This window comes from Scomber japonicus, chromosome 11 (genome assembly GCF_027409825.1).
Source record: "Scomber japonicus isolate fScoJap1 chromosome 11, fScoJap1.pri, whole genome shotgun sequence".
NCBI lineage: Eukaryota > Metazoa > Chordata > Actinopteri > Scombriformes > Scombridae > Scomber > Scomber japonicus.
In genome coordinates, this window is record NC_070588.1 from 16,189,016 (window position 1) to 16,215,425 (window position 26,410).

Below are 26,410 nucleotides of genomic sequence, written 5' to 3' on the forward strand. Positions count from 1 at the left end.
CTATCTCATAATTCAGACTCTGACGTGGCTTTAAAATAATGGTTAAAGCAAAAATTATTACCATGGGTATTTTTCTCTTCATCATGCATAAAATTTGGATAGATAATCTGTGTCAGATCTTTTTGATTTAGCAAATCAATTTTTGGAGTTAGTATGTCACAATTTGACTTCATAAGTCAAAGTTATTACCATCACAATCACATCATGGCTAAACCTGGTGTATTTTTCTTTCTTTTGGCAGAAATTTACTTGCATACTTCCGGACATTGTCCCACTGATTATTTTCATTACTTTCAAGAAAGAGTCTTGAACATTATCAATCAAACTTTATTTAGATAATACCTTTCATACCAATCAAAGTGTTTTCATCAACAACTGGTCTAATTTTTCATTGTCTTAAAAAAAGAGAGAAAATGTTACTATAACAATATTTTCAAGTGATTTGTAGGCTTTCCTTTTACAACTCTGCTGACAGAGTTGATGTGTGTTGTGTTGAGAGCCTGCAAGCTGATGTTAAATGTGTGTTACTCTACATGTGTGTGTGTGTCTGTTATCTCTGACGCGGTGCAGAATGTGATGTTTCCCCTCGCGATAAGAATTTTTGCACACGCTGTGACGTTTCATAGTCAAGGCAACCACTTGAAGACGGAGAGGCTGCTCTGAAGTCAGGACCCACTGCTGAGGTGTGCTGAGGTTTGTGTCCCACAAACATATTATAATTAGACATTTTCACTCTGTGGCAGTCAACTGTGCCCATGTTAATACAACAAGTGGCTCGCAAGTCGTTTAATTTCATCGTCAGCGTGAAAGAGTAACCGTATGCGCAGCAGTACCTATACATGAAAAGTAGCTTGATGAGTGTCCAAAGTAGTGGAAGTTTGGAGGGGACGCCATCTTTGGTCCAAGCTCTCCACGTCCCCAATACGGACTGTGTTTTCAGCAACATACCACGGCAGTGTTGAAGGCCCAGGAAGGTATCGTGAAACGATTTAAGAAGCATATATCTTTTCTTCTTGTTCAATTACGTTGTTTTGGGAGGAGAACGAAAGAGAACGGTGTTAAAATGACCCGAGCAAAGCTTTAGTGACGAGCCCCGCTGCTAGTTAACGTTGCAGTCAGCTCCAAAGTCCATTCAGCCTGTTTGGCTAGCTAGTAGCACTGAAGACACAGGACTGTCTTTCTGTGCCCAGGCCAGTGCAGTAACCTAAAGACAATTTAACAGCTACGTGCATAATGGCGATAAACCTTTAGGAGAGCAGAAATGTTACTGTGGTAGTCGGTGCATCCTTTTACAAGCATGCAGCCGTAACAGGAGATAACACCACTCAAGTTAATGGTAGATATGTGAAATGGAGCAGTAATTGCAACGAGAGAAATGAAACTATTTCTAGGGATGGTTAACGCTAATTATATATGACTGGCTTGGTGGCGAGCAATGCATTAAGCGAGCATCGTTTGTGTGTTGACTGTAGTGTTTCCCCCTTAACCAGCCGATGTTCACAATATCTGTGCATGTGTAACTCACGTTAATCATCCCGTTAACCGAGAGGAATGGTCTTACATTGGCTTTAAACACAACATCATTTATCTAACCTTAAATTATTTAGACTGTCTTCAGGTAGCACTTTTGCTATAGCCGCTACTGCATTTGCTGGCAGGCAGCCTTATGTGACCTTTTAGCACAATCAACCTAGATTAAGGACCTAAGTGCAAGTGTAGATGCAAAATGGGTGTTAAGTGTGTGTGCTTCAGGCTGTGCAGCACTCTAATCCACACTATCAAAAGCACTGATGCTTGCTTACTTATTGTGTATATTTAGTGACCTTATGTGGTGTTGCTGTTGTTAAACGTGCATCCTTGCACCTTCAGGAGTTTCCTGAGGATATTGAAACAATGGAGACTTTAAACTGAGACTGAGTCACTGGTAGCTTCTCCTTATGTTGGTATTAATAGTGTTAACATGCATTGATTGACATTAATCAGTAGTGGTTGCTTGTCAGTGTGACACTTGCTAATATTGAAAATTGAAACTGCTTTTTTTTACGTCACGTTTGAGTCTGGTTGGGAGTAGTCCATTTTAGCTTATGTAGGAGATTTTTTAAGACTTTCCAAATGTCTGCCATAAACAGGTGGTCACCCTGCTGAGCAGCATGGAGTTAAAATGACATCGACAGCCAGAGTTGTAGGGGTTCAACCGCTTGATCCTGCAGGGGCCTGAATATAGATAATGGTTATGCTAGGAGGCCTTCATGTTTGAGACAAAGGGGAAACCTTTAAACCACACACATGATTTGTATTTATGATATGAAACTGCCATGAAGCTTGTGGTGAAATTTGAGATATGGCAATGGCTCCATCACAGGAAGACCAAAATGATTGCATTAAACAGCAGCAGTAGAAAGGGTTTTAAAACTACAGCCTCTTGGGAAGATGATGTTTTGTTTTTAATAGGCACAATCATAGGATTTCAACAGCGTTGGTTGAACCCTGAACACACCAGTCATTTATTCACTACATTAGTTATACTTGTCAGACCAACTGTAGCAAGGTGAGAGGTGAAAATGATCATTTATATGAATAGTTTGGAAGAGAGAAGTGTTATATTGGTGATTAACCCCCTACACAGACAGGAGTGGTTAATTATTCTTTTTATTTACATTGATGTTACTAAGTGAACATTTCCACAAATAATTTTAAAAATATTTTGGATTTTATGAGTTGTATCTCCACCAGGAAACGTTGCCAAGGTATTAAAATGTATGTATGTATGTATCTCCTGGTGCACGTTGGCCGTTTAAGGGTCAAGTAAGTAGTGATGTAAGAACATAGCTCTCAAAATTGTTGAAGATATTACAAGTAGCAAACACAGGTAATATCTTTATACAGCTGTCCATTTACTTGTATAAGTTAAATGACTTTAATTATAGACTGACCATTTGATTAGATGTCACTAGTGCTCTTACATGTTTTAGGAAGAGGAAATTGACCTGTTGACTCATTTCTACCAATATTTAAAGACTTTTTTTTAAACTCGTGTCTGTAAGCATGTCGGGGTAATTATTGTTCATGAGATCTTTTTCAGGGGAAAGCATGGCGGTAAAGGTTATTGTACATGATCAAACTCACTGCTCATATTGTAAGTGACAGAAATGTGATCCAGTAAACTTCAACATTGTTGTCTTAAATCTGCAGATAACTAATGCAGACAATGAGTTTATCTGTAGTCAGTTTTACGCATCCAATAAATTAATCTGTCAGACGAGTTCTTCCACTGCTGCGGCCAACATTTACTTTGCTTGTGTGTTTTTAGACTTGTCACTTGATTGCATTTCGGTGCACAAAGTTCATCTGATGTACACAGTCTCATCTGTAATGACTGAAGTTTTTCTTTATTCAAATCGAGGATCTAATGATAGAGGCGGATGTGTGCTGTGCAGAGTGCTTAGTGCTTTTTGTTCTGTTTTTTTATATATATTATTTTTGGGGCTTTTAATTGACCCCCTTCCTTGTGTTGATCTGAGGAAGTGTGTGTGATATATTGCAACTGGTACAGGGCCTGAAATTTATTTTTTTAAATAGGGGGGGGGATTCCCTCCTTAAATGCTTCATATAGGGGGGGATTTTACTTTGTTGGGGGGGGGACTATAGGTCGCACCATGTCCTATTCTTACCGCAGATTGTATTTTGGCACTTTCCTTCAATTTAAGGTATTCTTTGAACTATATTATAGTAATTAGTTATTTAGTATACACTTTAGTAGTTTTATTATCTGAACTACAGTCACCTGCAACTTCATTAGGAACACATGTGTAATATAATTCAATCCAATACAACAGCTCTGCTATGAATTCAGCTTTTTTTTGGAGTTTATACATTTTCAGTTTTTGTTGACACTGTCAAAAAAGTGATAATTCTACTTTGTTTATTACTGAGGTTGCACTTAGTGGTGGTGTACATCCTCATGTATGTTAATGGAGTGGACAAAATATTAGGAACACCTTTTCAGTATAATTCACCCTAATATATATAGTTAACTTATTCTCTGAACTATATTTTATAGTAATTACAAGTTTATATAGTATTATAGCTACAGTTAGTTATATTCAGCTTCAGTAGCATCATGTTTTTGTTGAATGGCTCACTCTTTCGCTTCAGGTCTGTTGAATGAGAAACATCTGAGTGAATTGACGTTTTGTAACATCAGTTGATAAAACGCACAGCACCGCAACTTTTGACACATTGCGCCGCTAATATCACCTGTTTAGTTGGAGCCGTTCATATCTGAGCAGGTTAGCCTGAAACTTGTTACTATGGTAACGTCACAGTTACCTGTCTGAGGATTAACGTTGTTAATGGTGACATCACATGGCGCTGTTTGCATTAGTTTTTCGGGCTCCACAGTTTTTTTCTGAGCAGGTTCTGCCTCAGATGATGTAGATTTATGTTTTAACCAGCAGTCTGTGTTTGTTTCCTTAAACTTAATATCACTGTTAGCTTGAGAGCTACAGATGTGTTCATGGTCGAAGTCAGACAGTTGGACACAGTGGTTCCGGCCAGTCGTCCTGCAGAAAGCACCGCCGCAGACGTTGGTTTAACATTAATATACATCGCTGTAAATGTTTGTGGGAATTTCCTGCATTATAAGTGTTGGATTTGCGGGAATCAATTAAATTATGCGCAATACCCGCAACCCTGCACTGAAATTCAGGCCCTGGGGTACAGTCACAAGTTGGTAGTGTTTAATGTGTTGTTTTTGTGTCTCTTTCCAGTTACATCCCATTTCTCAAGTTGCTTCATGTCGCACACAGTATGGGCACGTCACCACTATGGACCTCATTCTGCCCAGTTTTAAGATGGCCGATGATTTTTGTTACATATAAAGTTCAGTGTGTGTGGTTTCATTCAGCATTTGCATATAACAACAAGGACGTTGGCACAAGTATCATTTGTTTTTATACACATTGGTTATATTTATTCACCAGTAGCTTTTAAATAATAACATATTTCTCACCAATAGTTCAGACAACCACACTCTTTTTTTTCTCTAATATTTACAGCAGATACAGTTTTCAATTTTTTTTTTTCTATTATTTGGCATTTCTGTGTCGGTTCTCTGCAGCGTGGCTGATGCACCAATATCCCCCTGCCTCACGTTCTGCTGAAGTCACGTTTATCTCGGGAGAGTTAGATGGTATCGTCGATGGTATCTCCAGTCAGCGGGGTGTATTTTGCCTTTTTGCATTTCCTCTTAACACACCTGATACATATATTTATACACTCACACACACACACACACACATTTGGAGACAGTCTCACACCATATGCTGCTGTCAGAGTTGATAGGTGTGTGGATTTAAATGGCTGTTACTCCAGATTTAGTGTGTTTTTTTTATCATCATAGTCAGGATTATTGTGATTTTACATAAAGTATGAGGAAATGTTATCATTGTGAAACATTTGTTTTCCTTTTTTAAATTGATTTGAAAAACCTCTACTGACTGACTGTCTGAACGGATACGCTGCCAAGGCTGCATACTAGCCCTTTGTAGATTCAAAATGGTCGTCTCATTAAAGCGCAGGTTTAGTAAGCAGACCCCTCTTGAGTCTGCGGCAGCACTGAAGGCCAGGGAGCTCACGTAACAGTCCTACAGGAACATGGTATTCATCCTTGCCTAGCAGTCAAAACATTGCTCTTGGACTCTCATGATAATAGCGTTTGGCACAGAAATCCCTGGTTACTTTTTAACTTCTCCTCCGTGTTGAGTGGTAACAAATCATTTTGGTAACTTTAGCAGTGTTAAGCTGCTACTGTTACATTTGATAGCGGTAACAGAAGCAAACAAAAACCATAGATACATAAAATGAAAGAAATATCACACATTTGTTTTTTAGGCCGAGACTAAATGTATCAGACCTCTGCTGTCTTCCTCATTGCTACTGTATCATCTGCACCTGAATGGGTATTCAAAGGCTTCAATTAAACGGATCCTTGAATAACAGAGTAATACGTGCGTTGTTTCTAATCTCTCCAGGCACCATGGAGGAGCTGCACAGTCTGGACCCCCGGAGACAGGAGCTGCTAGAGGCACGCTTTATGGGCGGGGTCAGCGGCAGCACTGGGGGCAGCACAGGCAGCACAAGTGGGGGAACCAAAGTGAGTGTTTTAGGGTTGTTTTTTTTTTTGCTGTGTGATATCAATGTCTGTATAGAATGATCTGTTGAAATTTTAAGTTTAGTCTCCAGTTTTATGTGAATATACTTGCTTTCTTTTTCCAGGGTTTGACCAATAATGAATGTTCAAATCACAGCTTTGGAAGCCTCGGATCCTCAAGTGACAAGGAGTCAGAGGTACAAATTCACATCTTGGCTCCTATTTGAAAAGCCTGCTGGCACTGACTATACTCACACAGACTAAAATAATCATACTTGTAGCCATTTTAAACAGAGGGTATCTCAATTGAGCTGCTTACATAGGTTACCTACAGAGTTATTCTGTTTGGATTCTTGGAGCAGAGCCAAATTAATGAGTGACAACGCACTGCCAGATTAGTTTTCCTCCCCCAGAAAGTAGGCCACCAGGTTAAGAGGCTTGGCTACCATATGTGGTGTTAAATACCTTAAAATGTCTAATATTGATACATACTGGGTTTGAGGTATAAACACAGTGGTTCTGCACTTCAGTAACATGAATAAAACTTGAACTATGTAATATAAGCTTGCTTCCATAATGGCTTTATTCATATTCAGATGATCAGAGAAAGCTGTTTTTATGGTGGCTTTTTGTTCATTTGTTTTGTTTTTGGTTCACGTTTGAAAATTGCAGTCAGTGTTAAATTGTCATTTGTGCCAGAGAGTTCTGAGGGCATCCATTTTAATATAAATTAAAAAAGAAAATTAACAGCATCATCCAGAAAATGTATGTGACAAATCTGTGATAGATTACAAAAATCAGTCACGCAATTTGTTTGTCACTGATACCCTCGATGTCCTCATTAAGAAGTGTACAAGACCAACAAAGGCTTCTTCGCTCATTTCACAGAAACCACTGCATTTGCACCATGTAGGGTACCAACCAGCTTCAAACTGAATTTCTGTATTCAGATTTCATGCTCTTTTTCTTTTACACTGTGGCTTTACAGTTCAGTCTCTTGTTTTGTTTTTCAGTCATGCTTTTGCTCTTCTGAATGTCCTCTAAAGCTGGAGTAAAATTTTTTCCCCCGTTTCATAGAAATTCTAATTTGAATATTTTATTCTGTTGAATTTACATTTACACATTGAAATTATATGTTGTCATACTCAAACCATCGTCTGTTTATAAATACCCGGACTGTACAGAGTTGCATTTTTGTGGTCGTTAAATGTTATTTCTTCTGATTATGATCGATTTGGTGGTGTTTTGATTATTTTATGGTAATCCTTCAGGAGTTCCCAGACCTTTTGATCAAGAGTCAAGTTGTAATGAAGTACTCGTGTAGTAAAAGGTTTTAAACAATTATGTAAACAGAGTCTCGTGACTAAAACTCTGTTCTTTCTCACTTACTAGGGGTCAGATGTGAAAAGAGGCAGTTCTCCTGCTTATTCGGTGGGTATATGATGAAACCTAAAGATGCTATTGTTGGCACTTGCTTTGATTATATAGAAATAATTACATAGAAATAACTACAGTAGACAATTAAGATGCTATTTCTAAAAGAAGATAACTGACATGAAAATGCAATAAAATCAATTATTAATATTATTTGATCTCATATAGATCAGGGGTATTTATCATTGTTATCCATAATGTCTTAATGCACTCTGGGGACAAGATAGATTAAGTCAATTAAAGTCAAAATAGTTTTGTTGTGCAGTGATTGTTTTATAAAATGGTGAATACATTTTCTCTTTCAGACCCCAGAGAAAAAACAGTCTGAAACAAGCAGAAGCAGAAAAAGGAAACCTGACATCCAATCAGAGAGCAGCCAAGGTGAGTCTCTTTTTGGTAAGAGACAAATTATCACCAGCTGAGTTATTTCAGTATTTCTTTAAAATGCTTTATTGAACACTCTTCTCCTTCTTTACCTTCACAGGAAAATCAATTGTGCGAGGACCCAAAATAAGCGATTATTTTGATGTAAGTTTTTCATTTGGCGTCAGATGTTTCATTTATTGAAAGGAAGTGCAGAGTGAATCATGTGCTATATTTGTTCAACAGCAAGACACATAATACATTTCCTGTCTCTAAAATAGCAGCATTGTGAAATAAAAGGAACCATTCGTGGGTCAGGTGTCACCAAGAGTTAGGCAAAGATGTCACTTCTACTCTCTTTTCCTTTTTTAGTTTCAGGGAGGAAACGGGTCCAGTCCTGTGAGAGGTCTCCCACCAGTGATTCGTTCGCCCCAGAACTCGCATTCCCATTCCGCTCAGGGCATTGCTGTGAGTTGTGCTCAAAATCTCTGTTGCTGCTCCATTTGGCATTGCCTTATATTAACAGAAGTGACGTCTCCTCTGTTGCAGGTTAGACAAAATAGCTCATCTCCTACTTGTCTGTCTTTTGGGGACCACATGACTCATCCAAAGCAACTAGCAGTCAAATTTGTTCAGGTGAGGAGAATGACAGCGGATACTCTGGCCAGTATTGGCTCTTTTAATATTTTTCAGATTGCTGTGCAATTTACACTTTCTTTTGTTGCTTTCCACTCTAGACTGACCTTACTGTGTTAAAATTGGCTGCCCTCGAAAGTACAAAGAATCTAGACCTTGAGAAGAAGGAGGGGAGAATAGATGATTTGCTGAGGGTAAGGAGAAAGTCAAACCCTATTTACTACCTCACAGAAAGGCCTGACTAGGCTGTGTGTGGCTGTGTTGCAAATCAAAAAGAAATGTCATACACGGCAATAAAACTTTTAAATAGTTGGTGGTTTTGGGGTATAAAAAATGTGTTTTTAAATATTGATTTTACTTTTTTCTTCTTCTTCTTCATAGGCAAACTGTGATCTCAGGAGACAGATAGATGAACAACAAAAATTACTTGAAAAGTACAAGGAACGCTTGAATAAATGCATCACAATGAGCAAGAAGTTGCTCATAGAAAAGGTAAATTTACTGTTTTTCTAATTTTGTAAAACACTGAATATTTACAGTATGTGTCTGTGCAAACATTACTAACCTGTGTTTTGTGTTATTCCTCAGAGCACCCAGGAGAAGCAGGCTTGTCGTGAGAAGAGCATGCAGGATAGACTACGTTTAGGTCATTTCACTACAGTGAGACATGGAGCCTCGTTCACAGAACAGTGGACAGATGGCTATGCCTTCCAAAACCTTGTCAAGTGAGAAGCTTTTACAGTAATGATATTGTCTATGTCTCATTAACTATTTTGTTTTATTTTATTCATAGCTGCTTTTTTTCATTTTTAACCTTTTATTCATCCTAAGTGAACGCTGTCTCACATTCACACCTAGCTGCTCAGTACAACAACACTCTGATTGGTTTGCCACTGAGCAGTTCATGGGTTAAGGGTTCTGCTAAAAGACCTCTTCTGTAACCATAATACCCTATTAATTACAATTATTAACTCAAAACAAGGGAGCAAGTCTACTCAAAAAATGTGTAGTATGCAAATGTATAGGGCAACTATTGCACTCACATTGTGCACATTGATAATTAGTTAATTTTTTCTGTTTGACTTTTTTTTTACACAGAAAAACACTGAATATTTACATGGTAGGCTACAAAATATCATATCTAACCCTAACCCTTAGTTTATTAGTGTATTTAACGGGGCCATGCACTACACAACAATTGGGCCAGAGTTAGCTAGTCATGTTTTGCTGATGTGCTGGTCTCCCTTGCATTGTTCTTGTAGAATGATGCACAAGATCATGAATTAATTTGTACATCAGATGCATATCTGCAAAACAATAAAAATGTCAAAGGGCAATACATTACTTTTGAATGATAGTACAATGGTGGTAGCTCCTTGGTATTTACATGACACATCCTGTGTAAACAAGACTATAGTCTCGGTAAGTATGATGAATAGCAGCACATTTCCCACTTTACCTTTTGATTGTGTCAGTTTTGGTGCTGAATGAGTCCAGCTGGATCAGACAGACACTGGCACTACTTCCTCAACCATAAAGTGTGATCACCATGAGTAACATTACTGCCAGGGACCAAGCAAGAGTTGCAAGTTAGGATTACTTTTGTCTTTCTAGTGTAAAAATGTGTTGCTTTTACATGAGAGTTAAATTATAGCAAAGGCACTTAAGCCTAACGCGTACAGATAAAACATGAGACTTCATGTGTAGGCTGTTACAAGAATCAGTGTTGGACAGCTGCTCTGTACATGCGCTGGAGTGTAATTGGATGCAGTAACCCCACCCACGCCAGTACTCTATGCATCGGCCAAAAGTGGTACCTCGGATTCAGTTTGGGAAGAAAAAAAAAGTTTCTTTTTCATTCTTTGTTATGGTGTTTTGATAAGATGTTCAAGTTGAATATTTTGAGTCTCGATTACAAATGGAAGAAGGGCAATGGTATCAATTTCTCTTTTTTCCCTCGGCAGACAGCAGGAATGGATAAACCAACAGAGAGAGGACATTGAGAGGCAGCGAAAACTGCTAGCCAAGAGGAAACCTCCATCCTCCAGCAACTCCCAAACACCAACCACAAACTCAGAGCCAAAGCAACGCAAAACCAAGGCAGTGAATGGAGCAGAAAGTGATCCCTTTCTAAAACCCAGCCTACCTCAGCTGTAAGTCCAGGCCTTGAGTACATCAAAAGATATCAGAACAATCGTTCTTCAGAAATACAGAGAACCATTCGTGAAGCAAGTTTAACAGTCTGCAGCAGTGTGGTTTGGTAGACTGAAGAGTAACAACAGTAAATGTACAAAAGCAAATGCTTCTCTCTCTTCTCTCATCCTGGAAAGGCTGACACTAGCAGAGTACCATGAACAGGAAGAGATCTTCAAACTGCGACTTGGACATCTCAAGAAGGTTTGTCAAATGCTGATCCTGATGCTGTTATAACTCTTATTCTTCCAGTATGGGGGTTTGTTTGTCTGCATGTACGGTACAGGCTTAAGATTTAGTGTATTAACGAATGTCATCCAGTGCCCACAATATAAGAAGGATAAACATTTTAGAAGATGTAATATAATTACAGTTAGTAGAGTTAGTGAATTATGAAATGTAGCAAATCTTTGTCTTCTACAGGAGGATAATTAAAAATATTCAGCCCAATTTTCTTTTTCCTGAGCCAAACCACTGTTCCTTTTTTGCCTGTAGTTTGTGGACGTACTCATTGTTTTGCCAATGAATAAACATCACGGGCATCTCCTGACAGACTCTGTACCAAGTCAGCTGTTAATATTTAATACAGAACCAGTCAGCTGTGTACCAGTGGGTTCTGATGAGATCCTCTCCTTGTAGACAGTGCATTGAAGTTCCTTCTGTGCATTTGTGTGCTTGAATCATTTATAGGAAGAAGCTGAGATCCAGGCGGAGCTGGAGCGTCTGGAGAGAGTGCGCAACCTTCACATTCGGGAGCTGAAGAGAATAAATAACGAAGACAGCTCACAGTGAGTCTGAATCAATTTCTTTGACAGTTACTGCATTGACATTGGAACTTGATGTACACATGAAGCCGGTATTCTCAGCCACGGTAGTGACGTTAAGTAGCACTTAGCCTGTCAAATAGAAGCTTTCTTGTCTTTTTCCTATTTCATCTGTCTTGTATTGGATAGAAAGCTGGGTGAAGAATTTGTCATGGTCATTTGCATATGTGTAATTTTCAATGTTTTCTTTTCCCATCTGAAGATTTAAAGATCACCCAACGCTGAATGAACGATACCTGCTCTTACACCTTCTAGGGAGAGGGGGCTTTAGTGAAGTTTACAAGGTAAGTCATGACCTTGAAATAAAATGATAGTTAACAAGTATTTTCATCAAAGGTTAAGCCTATTTTTCTGTGTGATCTACAGGCCTTTGACTTGATTGAGCAACGATATGCTGCTGTAAAAATCCATCAACTAAACAAGAACTGGAGAGAAGAGAAAAAGGAGAACTATCACAAGTACGTTGACCCACGCTGAAATTCGAATTAGCATTTTAACGTGACAAACTTAGACAAGCTGCCCTGATTAGCTTCCAGTGTATTGTTCTTCCATAAGACACCAGTATCTGGCAGATCCTGATTTGGTTACTAATAGAAGTATAATTACCTTCCACTCTACAGGCATGCATGTCGAGAGTACAGAATACACAAGGAGCTGGACCATCCCAGAATCGTGAAACTTTACGACTACTTCTCGCTGGACACAGACACGTTAGTCACTGCACGCACTCTTGTTGATGCATTTACAGCAATTTTTATTTGGTTGCTATTGGTGGTAATTCTTTTTATCAATTTGACAGGTTTTGCACCGTTATGGAGTACTGCGACGGCAACGACTTGGATTTTTACTTGAAGCAGCATAAGCTAATGTCTGAGAAGGAGGCACGGTCCATAGTCATGCAGATTGTGAATGCACTAAAATACCTGAATGAAATCAAACCCCCTATCATCCATTATGACCTTAAGCCAGGTAAACACCATTCTCAATATCGGATAACTCATCACATCAAGAAAATGTCAGTTATTTTAAATTGAATCAGATTATATCAATGAATATCGGTTACCTTGTGAGCTAAACAAGTGGTCTCAAGTGATCTTATGCTATTTTTTTCCACTGCTGACTTATCGTACTTTGATTTCAAGGCAATATCTTGCTGGTGGACGGCACAGCCTGTGGTGAAATCAAAATCACAGATTTTGGTTTGTCCAAAATCATGGATGATGACAACTATGGCGTAGATGGGATGGACCTCACATCACAGGGTGCAGGGACCTACTGGTGAGAAGAAATGCCCCCCCCCCCCCCCCCCCAAATCATCACACATAAGGTTGTGCAAATGTATATAAGGCAGCTGATACAGACACTAAACTTCTTCTAAACAATCTGACCAGGTATTTGCCTCCTGAATGTTTTGTGGTTGGGAAAGAGCCGCCAAAGATCTCCAATAAGGTGGACGTGTGGTCTGTGGGTGTCATCTTTTTCCAGTGTCTCTATGGAAGGAAGGTAAGGACATGCAGATTCAGATTTCTCCCTTTTTTTTAATGTCATTTTTGACTGATCATAAAGCACTGTTCTCCCTCTTTGCAGCCTTTTGGCCACAATCAGTCTCAACAGGACATCCTGCAGGAGAACACCATACTCAAAGCTACAGACATTCAGTTCCCAGTAAAGCCTGTTTCCAGTAATGAAGCCAAGGTTGGTTGAGCTTGTGTTCAAAAGGGATGCAGCCATTTCAAAATATTCCTCTTGTATTATCAAGTAAAAACATTTTTAAACACATGAACACTGCCAACTGACCTGCACATTTTGGATTGTTCCCTCTCCCTCTTCAGGCCTTCATAAGGCGGTGCCTGGCATACAGGAAGGAAGACCGGATCGATGTTCACCAGCTGAAAAGTGACCCCTACTTGCTCCCTCACATGCGGAGGTCAAGCTCCTCTGGAAATCTGCAGATGAATGCCGCTGGCTCAGGACCAGCCTCCTCCAGTATCATCTCATACTGACGGGCTTGTACTGTGATAGAAATGTAAACTGATCAAGTGGCTGCCATGTCTGCAGAGCTCCTCGAAAGGCTCGGACAAGTAGGAGAGGGAACAGCCAGCAACAGGAGGAGCAGGACACTGGTGGGGAGATCTCACCTGGCCTCCTGACCTGTGCCAGGCTTCTACTTGTTTACCAGGGCTTCGTAAAAATGGAGGACAGTGAAGGGATGTTTTTAAAGGACATGAGTAAATCGACCTCTTAGAGGGCTCGACAAAAGCACTGAAACTGACAACGTATCTTGATGAAAATGTGACTGGACGCTTGGTTCAGATGTTGCAGTGGGATAAAGCCTTAAAGGGCCGAAGGGAGACTTGGCAGCGGCTGTTTAGATTAAATAACATGGTCCTGCCAGGGTGCAAATGATCGAGCTGCTAGAAATTAATTTACTGTGAGGGAGAGGACTGTCATCGTTAAGTAGAACTACAAAGATCTCATTATTGATTTTCACAAATGTTAGGCTTTAATTTGAGTTACTTAGCCATGAGAATGTAATGTGTAGCATACAAATGGCATCTAGTGACATGTAGGGTGGGGCAGCATACTTACATTTAATGCACAAAGTAACCAAATGTAGAAAAATAACGATGTATAAAATCCTATGCAGGAATATTAATTAACAAATAAATTGGAAACTGTATATGCTGTACAGGGTGAATTTTCAAATTTTGAACTGCCGCAGTAACATGTACAAAGAGTTAAAATTTGCCCTTGTGAAAGTGGTTTCCTGGAGCAGTTTCATTTTGCTTCTTTGTTGCTCTTACTTTTTCAAGGGCTGTATGTTACACTTCGGGTACAAATTGTACAGTTCTGCTAAGAGTGAATAATAATAATAATAAATGCCAGGAACCTTTTTTTCTCCCAGTGAATGATATTGTTAAATATATCATGTCTTTCATTGCAATGTTGTCCATTTTTGTCACAGAGTTATACACAAACAGTATTGGCCTCTGTTTTGTTAGATTACACTGACACCCTGTGGCTTTGCTGGGTACTGCACTTTAAAATGGTTGACTGAGGATGCTCAAAACATGAAATGAACCACTAAATACAGAGCTGAGGTAGGAAATACATCAGTTTAATCAAGATGTCTCATACATACATATAAACTTTGTACAAAACCAAAACCATTTAATTAATGGCTACAGAGCTGCAGCAAGCAAACCTGCTTTTTTTTTTAAAGGAACATTCCCAGCAGTATACTGCCCAGACTTCCCCTGAAGACATTCAGTAGTTACGAGAGAGACTTCACATTTATAAGTCACCTAGTTGGTTTTTCTTAGTAAACTTTTAGAAGCCCACATAGTTTAAATTAATATACAGTATATACCCATTACTATGGCTATGTTATGAGCTATTTAACATTGTTCTGCACCAGTTTGTAATTGAGTAATTCTGGGTTCCAGTATGTCAATGTTTCAACTGAGTGTCACTAATTGACTGGCTATATTGTGTTCAGTCTTGAGAGCAAACAGACAACCGTAAATGTTTTGCTAAGATGAGTCTGCCGACATTGTGATGTTTATTGATTCAGAGGTGGTGACTGGTAATGACACAATAGTTTTAGTCAGTGAACTGTTCATTTGGATACTGGAGTAGGGAGACATGGTGGTCTGTGAAACCACAGGAGATGCATTAGCAGTAACCGACGGAAGAACAAACCCAGACGGAGGCAGAGTAACACCGGGGGCCACCGCGGGCAGCTGAAGAGGTGGAAAACCTGTGGAGCACAACACAAACTGTTTCCAACTGCTGGATAGAAAGCTCTGATGGCATTACCCAGGAGAGGTGGATTTGACCAGACAAACAATTTTACATAGGCTTTCCCCCCCTTGTTTTTAACCATAAAACAATTTGACTTCACGGTGAATGGATTCAAAAACTGACAGTTTTTGAATCCATTTTGAATCAGTTTTTGAAATGCTGAATTGTGAAAATGAAAAAATGTCTCAGCAAAAATGTACATTTATTTCTACAAAACTTTTAGATTTATATTATTTATAACTCAAGCACAATCAAGAGAAGCAAAGCTTTTAAACAACAAAAATACCTGATTGTTGTAATCCACCAACTCCAGGTGGCAATACGAGGCCCACATCTGGCAAGGTCATATTTAGGTTTGGTAGATTAGGAAAGGGTGGGAGACCTCCAGGTAAAGGAATTAAGCCTGTGCAAGAAATGCAATAGAAGTTAGACAATGTCACATCATGCAAGATTGGCTTCGGCACGCGACTTGTAAAGCTATAGGCCCTAAAATAATGTACCAACCTGGTGGTGTGGCGGCCACATTGACTGACAGTGGGACACTATGTGAGGAGGTGATGTGGTTGGACAGGGGGACAGAAGGAACCCCTGAAACAGGATTTTACAGAATGTTATCATGACCTTTTTTTTTCTTTGAAAGTACAATTTTGATGTCTTAACTGAAAATTTCCACCAAGAAAATACATTTTGTTGCTGGCTCAACCTCAAACAGGATATTTTTGACAGAGATAGTAGTGTAGTGTACCTGTATGCACACTATTAAGGACAGTGGGCGGGTTCGAGCTGACTGACAAGCCAGTCGATGCAGAAGAAGACACAGCGACTGGAACAGTTGGAACAACGGCAGAAAGATGGACCTGGTAACCAAAATAACTTCATATCAGTAAATGTGCACAAGCACTGGGATTCGTATGACATCCAAATAATGTTCTGTCTACTGGATGCTGTTAATTATGTGTTCAAATATTTCATTACCTCTGTGAAGCCATCTTTAGGTGGAGGAGCTGGTTCACTGTGAGTCTGTGCAGGGAAACTGATCTTCTTGCCCTCTACAAATGGCATCGTAGGTATCCTGTGCAGGTAGCCGTAGCCAATCCCACAGCCTAGACTGAAGAGACAAGAACAGTGAGGGGAAATCCACTGTCCTCAACATGTCCAAACTGCCTCAAAATGACAAGTAATCACTTGTCCAGCTCTGGGAAATCATCTGACAGAATAGCATTGATAGTATGCTACAATTTAAAAATCTGCACCATTTCCAGTTGGGCTGTTCTTCTTGAAAATGTAAGGGCCATAGGTTTGTTAGCAGTTGTTCTCACCACTGTTCAAGTTACTACTGTGCCTTAAGATATGCCCAGAATTTGGTAGGCTTAGATCTATGATTGTCTGGTCTCACAAGACTAAAGAGATCCAAACTGTAAACATAAAAACAAATGAAAACACATCTATAAACTAACCCATATCATTATTATTATTATTTGCATTAGCATTTTTATTTAAAAAATCATCTTTACTATTATTATTGTTATGTTTATGTTTTATCATTTAGAGTTGATGCTCAGCAGTGGTGAGTTAGTCATGCAGAAAAGGTTCAATAACTGATTTGCACCCACATGGTTTTATGGTGTTGTATGAGCCAGTGAAATGGTGAACTATTATACTATACAATTATCCTACCAATATTCTCATAGAAACATGAACATTTTAAAGGCTGGTGTTGTTTAGTTTTCAACTGCCTATGGAAGAAAAGTTTTATTCCTTGACAACTGTCATACCTGCCCTCTCCACCCCAGTCGCAGTTTGGTGTGATGAGCACCTCACGGCAGTTGTCTGTGTCCGTGTTGTAAACATACAGCTTCAGCTCCTTCCCTTCATAGGTTTCAACGAGGGAGAACAGATCATCACTCTGTTCAAAGAGGAGAGACACACGTCAGATCAGCCCGTTGCTACCTCTAAGTCAACATCACTACTAATACAAAGCAGGTACCTCATTCATGGTGGTGTCAGCTCCTATAATGTAGTCAGCATGCGCTCTTAGACCAGCCAGGGCTGCAGGAGAGTTTGTCTCTACTTCCTGGACTCAAAAAAAACCCAACATCATATTAGGTCAAAGCATTTGTTTGTTTTTTTTACATTTGTGCCTCTTTTAATATTTCAGTATCTGCTTAGCACACTCACCAGGACATGCCAAACATTTTCATTTGCTCCTTCAAAGCTGCAGAAGCGAATGCTGACTCCCAGCAGCCCCTGGCCGCCCCACATGGTGCTGGGTGTAACGGTGGTCTCCCTCACAGCCAGCGTCTTGCTGCTGTATAACAGCAACTTGATGGGCTTCTCCACATTCATCTTCAGCAATTCTTTCAGGGTGTCATTGTCTTTGTTCTGTCCGAGATCAACACATTTACATCTTCTGTCATAACACTTATGGCTGTATAGAGACTTGAACGCAGGTCCAACAGTTTCAATTTAGCTATAAGAGTAAACTTACCAGTCTAGTGTCACAAATGGAAATGATGAAATCAAAGAAAGGCTCCAGTCCCGCCTGATAACCTGGAGAATTCTCCTGAACCTGCAAAATACAAACAGGAATATAAAGTTTCACAAACAGGTGAAATAGTTCATTTGAGAAGTACCTTGAAGACAAGATATTTCTGGTGTTGAATAATCGTCTCCCCTTTTTACATTATGGACCAAACTATTCAGAAATCTTGAGACAGACAAGGATTAAACCTCAAAAATGTGAAATTCTTAAAAACTGACTAAACAGTAGAGCAGCAACAGCAGTGATGAGAAGAGTAGTAGAAACATCTTGACTTGTCATATTAGGAAAAGCACAGGTCTTACTAATAACATTAACCATGTGACAGTGAGCCGGCATGCTCAGGGTCACAACTAAAATACAGCCATCATCATATTATCATGTACACCTGCGCTTTTCCAACTGTGATGTGTACAAATTGTGCAAAATAAGCTTGTGTATGAATTGTTTTAAACATGAAACAGCTTTCAGGACAGCATTCTCATTCTCTCACTTCATCTTCTCATAATTCTGTTCATTATTCACTAATATTTGTTTTGTTTTTTTCATGAGAAATATTGTACACTGTGGCTTTATACTGTAATCCACTGAAAGTTATTCCAATGAAGCAATCTGAAAAGGATTCAAAGAAGGTTGAATCGAGGACAAGTGAACTTAAAAAGACATTTCGTCTCTCATGCAAAGGACTTCCTCATTTCTAACTGGCTGGTCAGTAATCTCAAGTATTTAACCTCTGTGGTTATTAAGATCACTGATAATACTTTGTTAGCGCTCCTTCATTCCTCTGTCAAACTATCTATCTGCCCTGTCCATTGTCCTGGAAAGAGTCCTTTATAGTTCAGGTGTAGGTACACTGCTGAGTCTTGATCTGACAAGTTGGTTATTGTCAATATTAACAAATATCAAATCTCTGCCATTATTAGAAATCAGTATGCTTCACACAGACAGGCGAGGATTGCATCTCACAAATGTGGAACTGTTGATTTCAAAATCTTAAAAACAGCTGAAAACACACAGTAGGAAAAGCAAAAGTGTTACTAATAACATTAAAAATGTGACAGTGAGCCAGCATGTATACTACAAATGTGTGTTCATAGATTAATGAATAGTAGTTGTTCTTGGTAAAAACTAAATGAAGAGAGGGAAATGGAGTATGTAAGATGACCGTAAGTAGCATTTCCTCTTCCTTTTAAAAACCACAACAGGTTTTGGGAATGCATGCACACGCCCCAGCACACGCCCCAGCGTCTGACTTCTTACAAGGCTGCCACACCGGTTATTCTGGCAGCTTCCAGGTTAGCTCACAGAAGTGTTAAACGAAAGCACTGACAGGTGTGGCGTGTCCTTGAGTGCACATGCATGAAACATATTAATTATTAATACTTATCACTGACAAGTCATGAATTTCTCATACAGTTTAAACAGGCATGACAAATTAGATAAAATAGTAATGGGTTAATATGTGAAATTCTTTACAACCAGAAAGATAAAATCTATTGGGCGTCGATCACTGAAAACATGAACTGGAGAAAACCCTGGCTTTTACATCCTGTTAATTCCTTATTGCAAAATACATGGCAATTACAAGTTCTTTGTACTTTTACTAATCACGGGGGAAAAGTCATCCTTTTCTTTTCTTTCACTGTGATGTGGTTCACATCTTTCAGCAAGAACTTGCTCACCATATTTTCAGCTTCATTGATGGGCCTTTTACTCTATATTAGTCAATGACGTGACGCCTACATTTTCAGTTAGAAAAAGGTTTAATATGTAGTACCTTTCCTTTATATGTACTCATTTTAACTTTTCAAAAACCACAAGTTATTAGTAATTTTTCTGTTATTTAAAGTGACAGAATAAGTGATGCGACTGTCTGGCCATGACTGCTGTTATGAAAACTCAACATAACATATAAACAAACTGACGATGATGATTTTATGAAATATCATGTGCAACCATCAAGAAACAACCACTCTGGGACTTTTATGATGAAAATCATTCAAAAGGCAGGATGCTGCATCATGCACTAGTTTGCCAAGGACTCATGGACGCAACAAGCAGGATTGTAACCATTTCATTACCTGGAGGGATTGCAATTTTTGTATGCATGTTGATCTACACTATATAGAGTATAGAGAACTAACTAACTATTACAGCTTCCACTCTTCTGGAAGGCTTTCCACAAGATTATGGAGCGTGGCTGTGGGAATAATCTCAACCCCATCTTTGTGATGAACTAGACGGGGTCTGGCACTTCGTTGCTGAGTTGCTGTTGTTCTTAAACACTTCCACTTTTCAATAATACCATTTACAGTTAACAGTGAAATATCTAGCAGGGAACAAATTTCACAAACTGAATTATTGTGAAGGTGGCATCCTACAGTACCACGCTTGAATTCATTGAACTCTTCAGAGCAACTCATTCTTTCACAAATGTGTGTAAATGCAGACTACATGGCTAGATGCTTGATTTTATACACATGAGGCAATGGGTCTGAATGGAACACCTGAATTCAATGATTAAGAGGTGTATCTCAATACTTTTGTCGATAAAATATATCAATAGTCAAGTAGTAGTAAAATAAACTATACACCACAGATTTATGGCATGACTTTGCATTTCTGTCTCAGCTACCAATGAAGAAAACAGTAGGGAAAGATTTAATATATAAAATCAAGTCAGCTTGATAATGACTAGATAACAAATATTTCTGATCTAAATGATTCAATAATCCAAATTGATTTATTCTATTGTCAAGTTAAATGAAAAGTTTGTTCATGACAAAGCCATGAATGTGTGCTGCACTTGTTATAAAAAATGTTTATGAAATGTTTGTTTATAAGAATTCTGTGAAATTGTAATAAAACCACTGGTTTAATTCTATGTTGTAATATGTCATTTTTTTTTAAATTTCTTTCAATAGATTTTTAATGATATGAGGTCTTTATGTCATTTGGTGCGACCATTCATCATGTGGTGCAACCAATAATACCAATAACTGTATTAAATTCAGAGTAAAATCACTTTTCTGTGGCAGTAATATTAATCATTGATACAGTATGCTTAACTGAATTGTATTTTTAAATTTCTTAAATCATTTTTAAGCAATTTACAAGAAAAATAAGTCTTACATATATTTAAGAAGGCAACTGTGACATTATAGAACATAAATATGAGATTATTAGTTACAAAAACTCTAAAGACATGCAAATAATTTGTTTCTAAACACTTTATATTACTCAAAAAAAAAATTTAAGCATGTTAAGGAAATTCATTTATTTTAAGACAGATCATGGTCGCACCACATGACTTTTTTAAGGTCAGTTCTAATTCATCGAGATAAAAAAACACATAAGACGTAAAGGTGTCCTTAAGTGCTTTGAAAGGCGCCTTTAAATAAAATGCATTATTATTATTAAAACACCTAATGTACTATTTTAATATGAATTTATGTGTACTCAACATTCTTAATGTTTGAACTACTGCATTAGATATTCCCATTTTTATTATTTTCAAATTGACCTGTTGAAAATCGTCATTGACCCATAGCTATACTTGTATTTTCTCCAACACAAGAACAGTTCCTTTCAGTAGGCTACATTGTCAATTTTAATATTTTTAATGCTAAATTTTATATCTACAAACACAAATTTTTCTAAATCCACACCTAGTTGTCTGCCTTTCACTTCACACTCAGATCTTACTTATGTAAACATTTATTATTATTTATTCACTTATTTATTTGTCTTATTTCTCTAGGGTGGGGTCTGTGGGATTTATGTGCATTTTAAGCTGTTCTGTGTCTGTTTGTTTTGGTTTTGACTTGTTGTATTTGTGTGTGTTGTGTATCAATATTTGACAGATAAAGTAGTAGAGGGAAAGAATGAGATTAAAACATAATTAGCCTACTAAAGGACAGTCCATGCAGGTCAATATGTCACATCTGCATAACATCACACTCATCCAGGTAGCTTCACAGATAGCAGCTGGCGGCTAACTAACCTGACATAGTCAATTCATTCAGAGGCTGTTTGGGTGGCAATACACATTTATTAATATGAAGCCTTATCTAATATGTACTGAATGGCTACATAAATACCAGTGTTTAGCTGTATAACAAGAGACACTGTTAGCCTCTGCAGCTAACAGGAGGTGTCTTTCTTTTTTACACACACAAACATCGACATGAAAGCTACTCTTACTCTGAGGACGTGGTAGCCTTCAGTCCCTCCACCTGGTATCTCGATGCTCTGAGACCCTCCCATGTTTCCACTGGATGTGTGTGAGGGTGGGCTGTAGCTGTTGCTGGTTAGCAGCCGGGTCTCCACCTGCTCATGTCCGCACTGTGCAGTGTTTTTTTCCCTGCGGTTCCTGCTTCTCAGCACTTCCTGTGGTTGTTACAGACCCGCTGCCTGACAGATGTGTGCTCACAGCATAATCCTCCACTGCAGTGCACCCCTGCTTCATATCACACAGCGAGTCATCCAGGTATATTGATTAAACCAGAGGAGGGAGGGGCGGGGTGGGGGAAATTATTGTAGGCCTATGATGGATATAAAAATGCTTGTGTGAACTTCTGAGAGGTTAAAATGAGCAGTCATAGAAACAATGTTTGTGTGTCTGTTCATGCAGAAGCATATCCTGTCAGGTCTGTCAGGATGTAACCACGCATAGATTAGTCACAACTCCTCCCACAGGTTAAAAAGAAAGAGATAAAGGAGTATTCAACCCACTCTTTCAGGGTTCACTCCAGTGTAGCATCTTGTTTTTTGTATAAAGCATTAAAGAAAGTGTGACAATATTGTTTTTTTCTCATTTAAATCAACTGCAAGATTATAACCACAAAGACAGCTGTTTTTAAGACTTTTGCATAGATTGGATTACAAAATGCTGCAGAGCCCCTAAAGTCCCAGGTTCAGTTTGTTTTGGTAGCTTCATTAGCTGCATATTTGTTAGAGGATTAGAAAAATAAAGTACAGTTTCACCTAAGATGAATACTACAGTATCACTCATAATCATAAATCTGGAGGGGCTCAATACTACAAAATCCCCTCCAGGTGTTTTAAGATGTATGTAAAGCACCCTGCTTTAAATTATATTTGTGTTTGTTATGGCTTTTTTTTTTTAACAAATACTTTTAAACTATCTTGTCAAAAACATTAAAATGGCATATCCTCCGTCTATTTCATTAAAAACTCCAAAATCAATGAACATGCAAATATTTTTCATCTCAAAAGTTTTACTTGTAGACACAAGATGTCTCCTGTTTCACTGTAAAGTCTGTTCTTCTCAGTGTTTGTGTACTGGTGGCATCAGGTTTCCTCATCAAACTTGTGTTAGTTCAATATTAGATCAGAATTGGCTCAAATACTGTTGGAGCTTAATTATTTTTAGTTTATTTTGTCCTCACATGGTCCATATTCCTAAATTAATCGATTAGTTGATTTGTAAATCACATTGCCACAGACTCACAGACTCACAGAAAACATGATGCCAGGGAGTGTTAATCCAGCACAGGAGTACTTGTTAGTATTTGGCTCTCTCTGGGTGTGTACAGTGAAGTTTACATATCATCTGCTGTGGAGGGAACAAGACAAGTCAAGTGTCAATCGAGACAGGTCTTGAGTCCATGAGAGCAGGTAGTGTCTTCATAAGTAAACAAAGTTAAAAAAGACAAGTGTTTGAAGTCTCTGAATGCTGACCGTTAAAATTGCTATTCAATATAATCCAGTAATATTCTTTCAAAGTGGTTTTAACTGTTTTTACACAGCTGAGAACCCAGAGGTCCAGTAACTCCATATTCAAGGCCTGTCTAGTACTGTCTCATTTATAATCCTACGCCCATGTGCATTTCCTCATGTACTATTTTACTGTACAATTTTAGGGAACTGGTACTTGAAAACACACACTTTCACTTCACATACATTTCAGTGAGAAATATTCTACTTCTTACTACTTAATCTGATAACACCTAATTTGCAGATAAATATGATGATGTTATTATTGAAATTAGTCAACAGTTCAGTTTGACCAAACACTATCTGCACCAGTTAAGATAAATTAATCACTTTAAACTAAAAAAAATGCTTTCTTATCCCTTCTTGCAAACACAAAGTCACACGCAGAAAATAAAGCTCAAGGGCACAGCGTTACTGTGTGTCCGAAATTGTACATCAGCCTCCTTCTTGCAGTTTTATTTCTCAGTGTATTGTCACTCAGCTGCTGCGATTACGTTTTGTGTGGAAGGAGAGTTTATTAGATAATGTGTAGAATAAAAACAACATACCTTGTATTCATTTAAAGTGAGCAAAGAGCCTTGTAATCTGTAAATATCTGTCACTATTTATTACCATTAACACCGCTGAGCAATAGCAGTGAAAACATCAGCTTTTTTTTTATTATTCAGACCCAGTTGCTTTTGATTTGGTTGTATGATAATATCAGAGCAGAGACGAGTGAATACAATTGTCTCTGTATCAAATGGTGATAATAAGGGATATCATTGTATCATTGATATAAAGAACAGGGGGCCCAAAGAGTAGATTAATGTATATGTAATTGAATATCTCTGTAGTGCAGCAGGTCTTATCAAATAATTTGAAATAAACTTGCTCAGGATTGTGATTCTCCTCATCAATCATCAGTTATCCCGTGAGTGTCTCTCTCCGCTGGAGCTCACACTGATTTTGTCTCTGTGCTGTGTTAGATGAAGCTTAAACTGTTCTCTCTCTCTCAGAAGAGGAGATTCAGTGTTGGTGCAATATACTCCAACTAGACAGGTTTTACTCTTGACATTGTGGATTGAAACAATTCACATAAATGCAAAATAATTATATCACAGTTATTATTTCACAGTTTGTCTCCAGCTTCAAATGTGTAGACATTTTCAGTTAAAAACATTTCTGATCATCACCAAATTGATATGAAATTATATATTTTTTTTTAATAAGGAAACAGGGATATAACAACAACAAGGTGTTTAATGGAATAAATAGCAATTTAACACCAATCAGCAGAGAGAATACATGATTTTATAATAGGTTCCATCTTTCAACTGGGAAACTGGGGCTGGGATTTGGGCTGAAAGCTGGGAAAAACAGCAGTCCAGGGAAGAAAAGCAGGGCTAACAAGACAAGATGAGGAGCTGGAGTCTGGGGCTGGAAACAGAAGACAGGGTTAAGCCAGAGAAAAAACAGGCAACAACAGAAAAACTCATAATGCATGAAAAATGGCTCAAAGCACAGACTGACTGGTGTAGCTCATGAAACTGCAATCTGGCATGTAGAGGCGTCATTACAGCGATGAGATGCAGCTGATGTAGCTCTGCTCTGACTCCAGCACACCTGTCTCCACTCACACAATCACACAAACACAGAGAGAGAGAGAGAGAGAGAGAGAGAGAGAGAGAGAGAGAGAGAGAGAGAGAGAGAGAGAGAGAGAGCGAGCGAGAGAGGAGAGAGAGAGAGAGAGAGAGAGAGAGAGAGAGAGAGAGAGAGAGAGAGAGAGAGAGAGAGAGAGAGAGAGAGAGAGAGGACGTAGCAGATGATGTCCAAGGGAGAGACTATTTGATGCTGCAAATTAATCAGTCTGAAAAACATGAAAACATAATGTATAAGATGAATAACATGCTTTGGGAATAGAATAATATACAGCCTCAAAATGCATCACATAATTTCATCAACATCTCTGAGACAGTGATGCAACACATCAACATTGTTCAGCTTTACAGACTGTATGTTGAACCTGTTGTTTTATGAGAATCTAGCTCCCTTTTCCTACCATTGAGATGATTTTAACCTTTGAGGAAAACCAAAAGATCAATTGTATATGAGATGAGGAAATTCAAGTGTGATTTCATGACATGATGGTTCTCAAAGTGGGGTCCTGGGACCGCCAGGGGTCCTTGAGGGGGTTCCAAGGGTTCCACATCAAATTTTGACCGGAAATATTATATATTTAAAAAATCCTCTGTGTATGTTTTCAAAATGGTATTTAGGTTTTAGGTTTTTTTATTTAGGCAGTGATTGACATAATGTTTTGATATATTTAAGATAATTTGGGTCTTTGTAATTAAGTCATACTAATTCTATATACAATAAGCGAGAGAGTCTCTACTGCTTGAGTTAACATTACACTACACTTATTTAAGACTTAAATCATTCACTGTTCCTTAGTGATACAGATCATCACATCCATTATTTACCACCAGTGAGAAGTGTACATCACATGGTGACACTTGCTCTTCAAGGAGCAGATAAATAAACTCTGTATTTCAGCAGAAGCTTGCTGACGCCTTAAAACTCTGCGATCACTGCTCTGAATAGCTCTCTCTCAGATTTATATTTCTTCAGCCTTCCAAGGAATTTACAACTAAAGCTGCAAGAAAAAAGCACTATACTTTGCTCAGGCGTTCATTCCACAGACATCTTGGCAAGGAAAGACGTAGGCAAGGAAGACATTAACGA

At 38.4% G+C, this 26,410-nt stretch overlaps 2 protein-coding genes across 2 annotated transcripts; one reads left to right on the forward strand and one right to left on the reverse strand.

The window, feature by feature from the left end:
* The first annotated feature begins 597 nt into the window (after positions 1-597).
* On the forward strand, positions 598-14,281 carry tlk1a (tousled-like kinase 1a). Its single transcript, XM_053328618.1, is given in 24 exon segments — positions 598-896; positions 898-920; positions 922-974; positions 6,033-6,154; positions 6,277-6,348; positions 7,544-7,582; positions 7,891-7,966; positions 8,070-8,113; positions 8,321-8,416; positions 8,498-8,584; positions 8,686-8,778; positions 8,966-9,076; positions 9,173-9,309; positions 10,549-10,737; positions 10,915-10,981; positions 11,468-11,565; positions 11,804-11,885; positions 11,968-12,059; positions 12,222-12,311; positions 12,401-12,570; positions 12,744-12,879; positions 12,993-13,104; positions 13,189-13,296; positions 13,434-14,281. Coding segments are annotated over 24 exon segments (2,325 nt in total). The 5' UTR covers positions 598-839; the 3' UTR covers positions 13,605-14,281.
* A 429-nt stretch (positions 14,282-14,710) lies between these two features.
* On the reverse strand, positions 14,711-22,252 carry LOC128368370 (Golgi reassembly-stacking protein 2-like). Its single transcript, XM_053329160.1, has 10 exons — positions 22,148-22,252; positions 17,894-17,974; positions 17,584-17,787; positions 17,393-17,479; positions 17,181-17,311; positions 16,381-16,513; positions 16,151-16,262; positions 15,910-15,993; positions 15,692-15,808; positions 14,711-15,361 (listed from the first exon to the last, which is right to left on the reverse strand). The coding sequence occupies exons 1-10, from the start codon at positions 22,208-22,210 to the stop codon at positions 15,135-15,137; spliced, it is 1,239 nt and encodes a 412-aa protein (XP_053185135.1). The 5' UTR covers positions 22,211-22,252; the 3' UTR covers positions 14,711-15,134.
* Positions 22,253-26,410: the final 4,158 nt, after the last annotated feature.

Excerpts from the sequence above, each read along its gene's own strand:
- LOC128368370 (XM_053329160.1), bottom strand. The coding sequence starts at position 22,210 with ATGGGAGGGTCTCAGAGCATCGAGATACCAGGTGGAGGGACTGAAGGC. Across the intron at positions 17,480-17,583 it reads AAAATGTTTGGCATGTCCTG|GAAGTAGAGACAAACTCTCC; the intron begins GTGAGTGTGCTA and ends TTTTGAGTCCAG. Across the intron at positions 17,312-17,392 it reads CTGACACCACCATGAATGAG|AGTGATGATCTGTTCTCCCT; the intron begins GTACCTGCTTTG and ends CTCTTTGAACAG.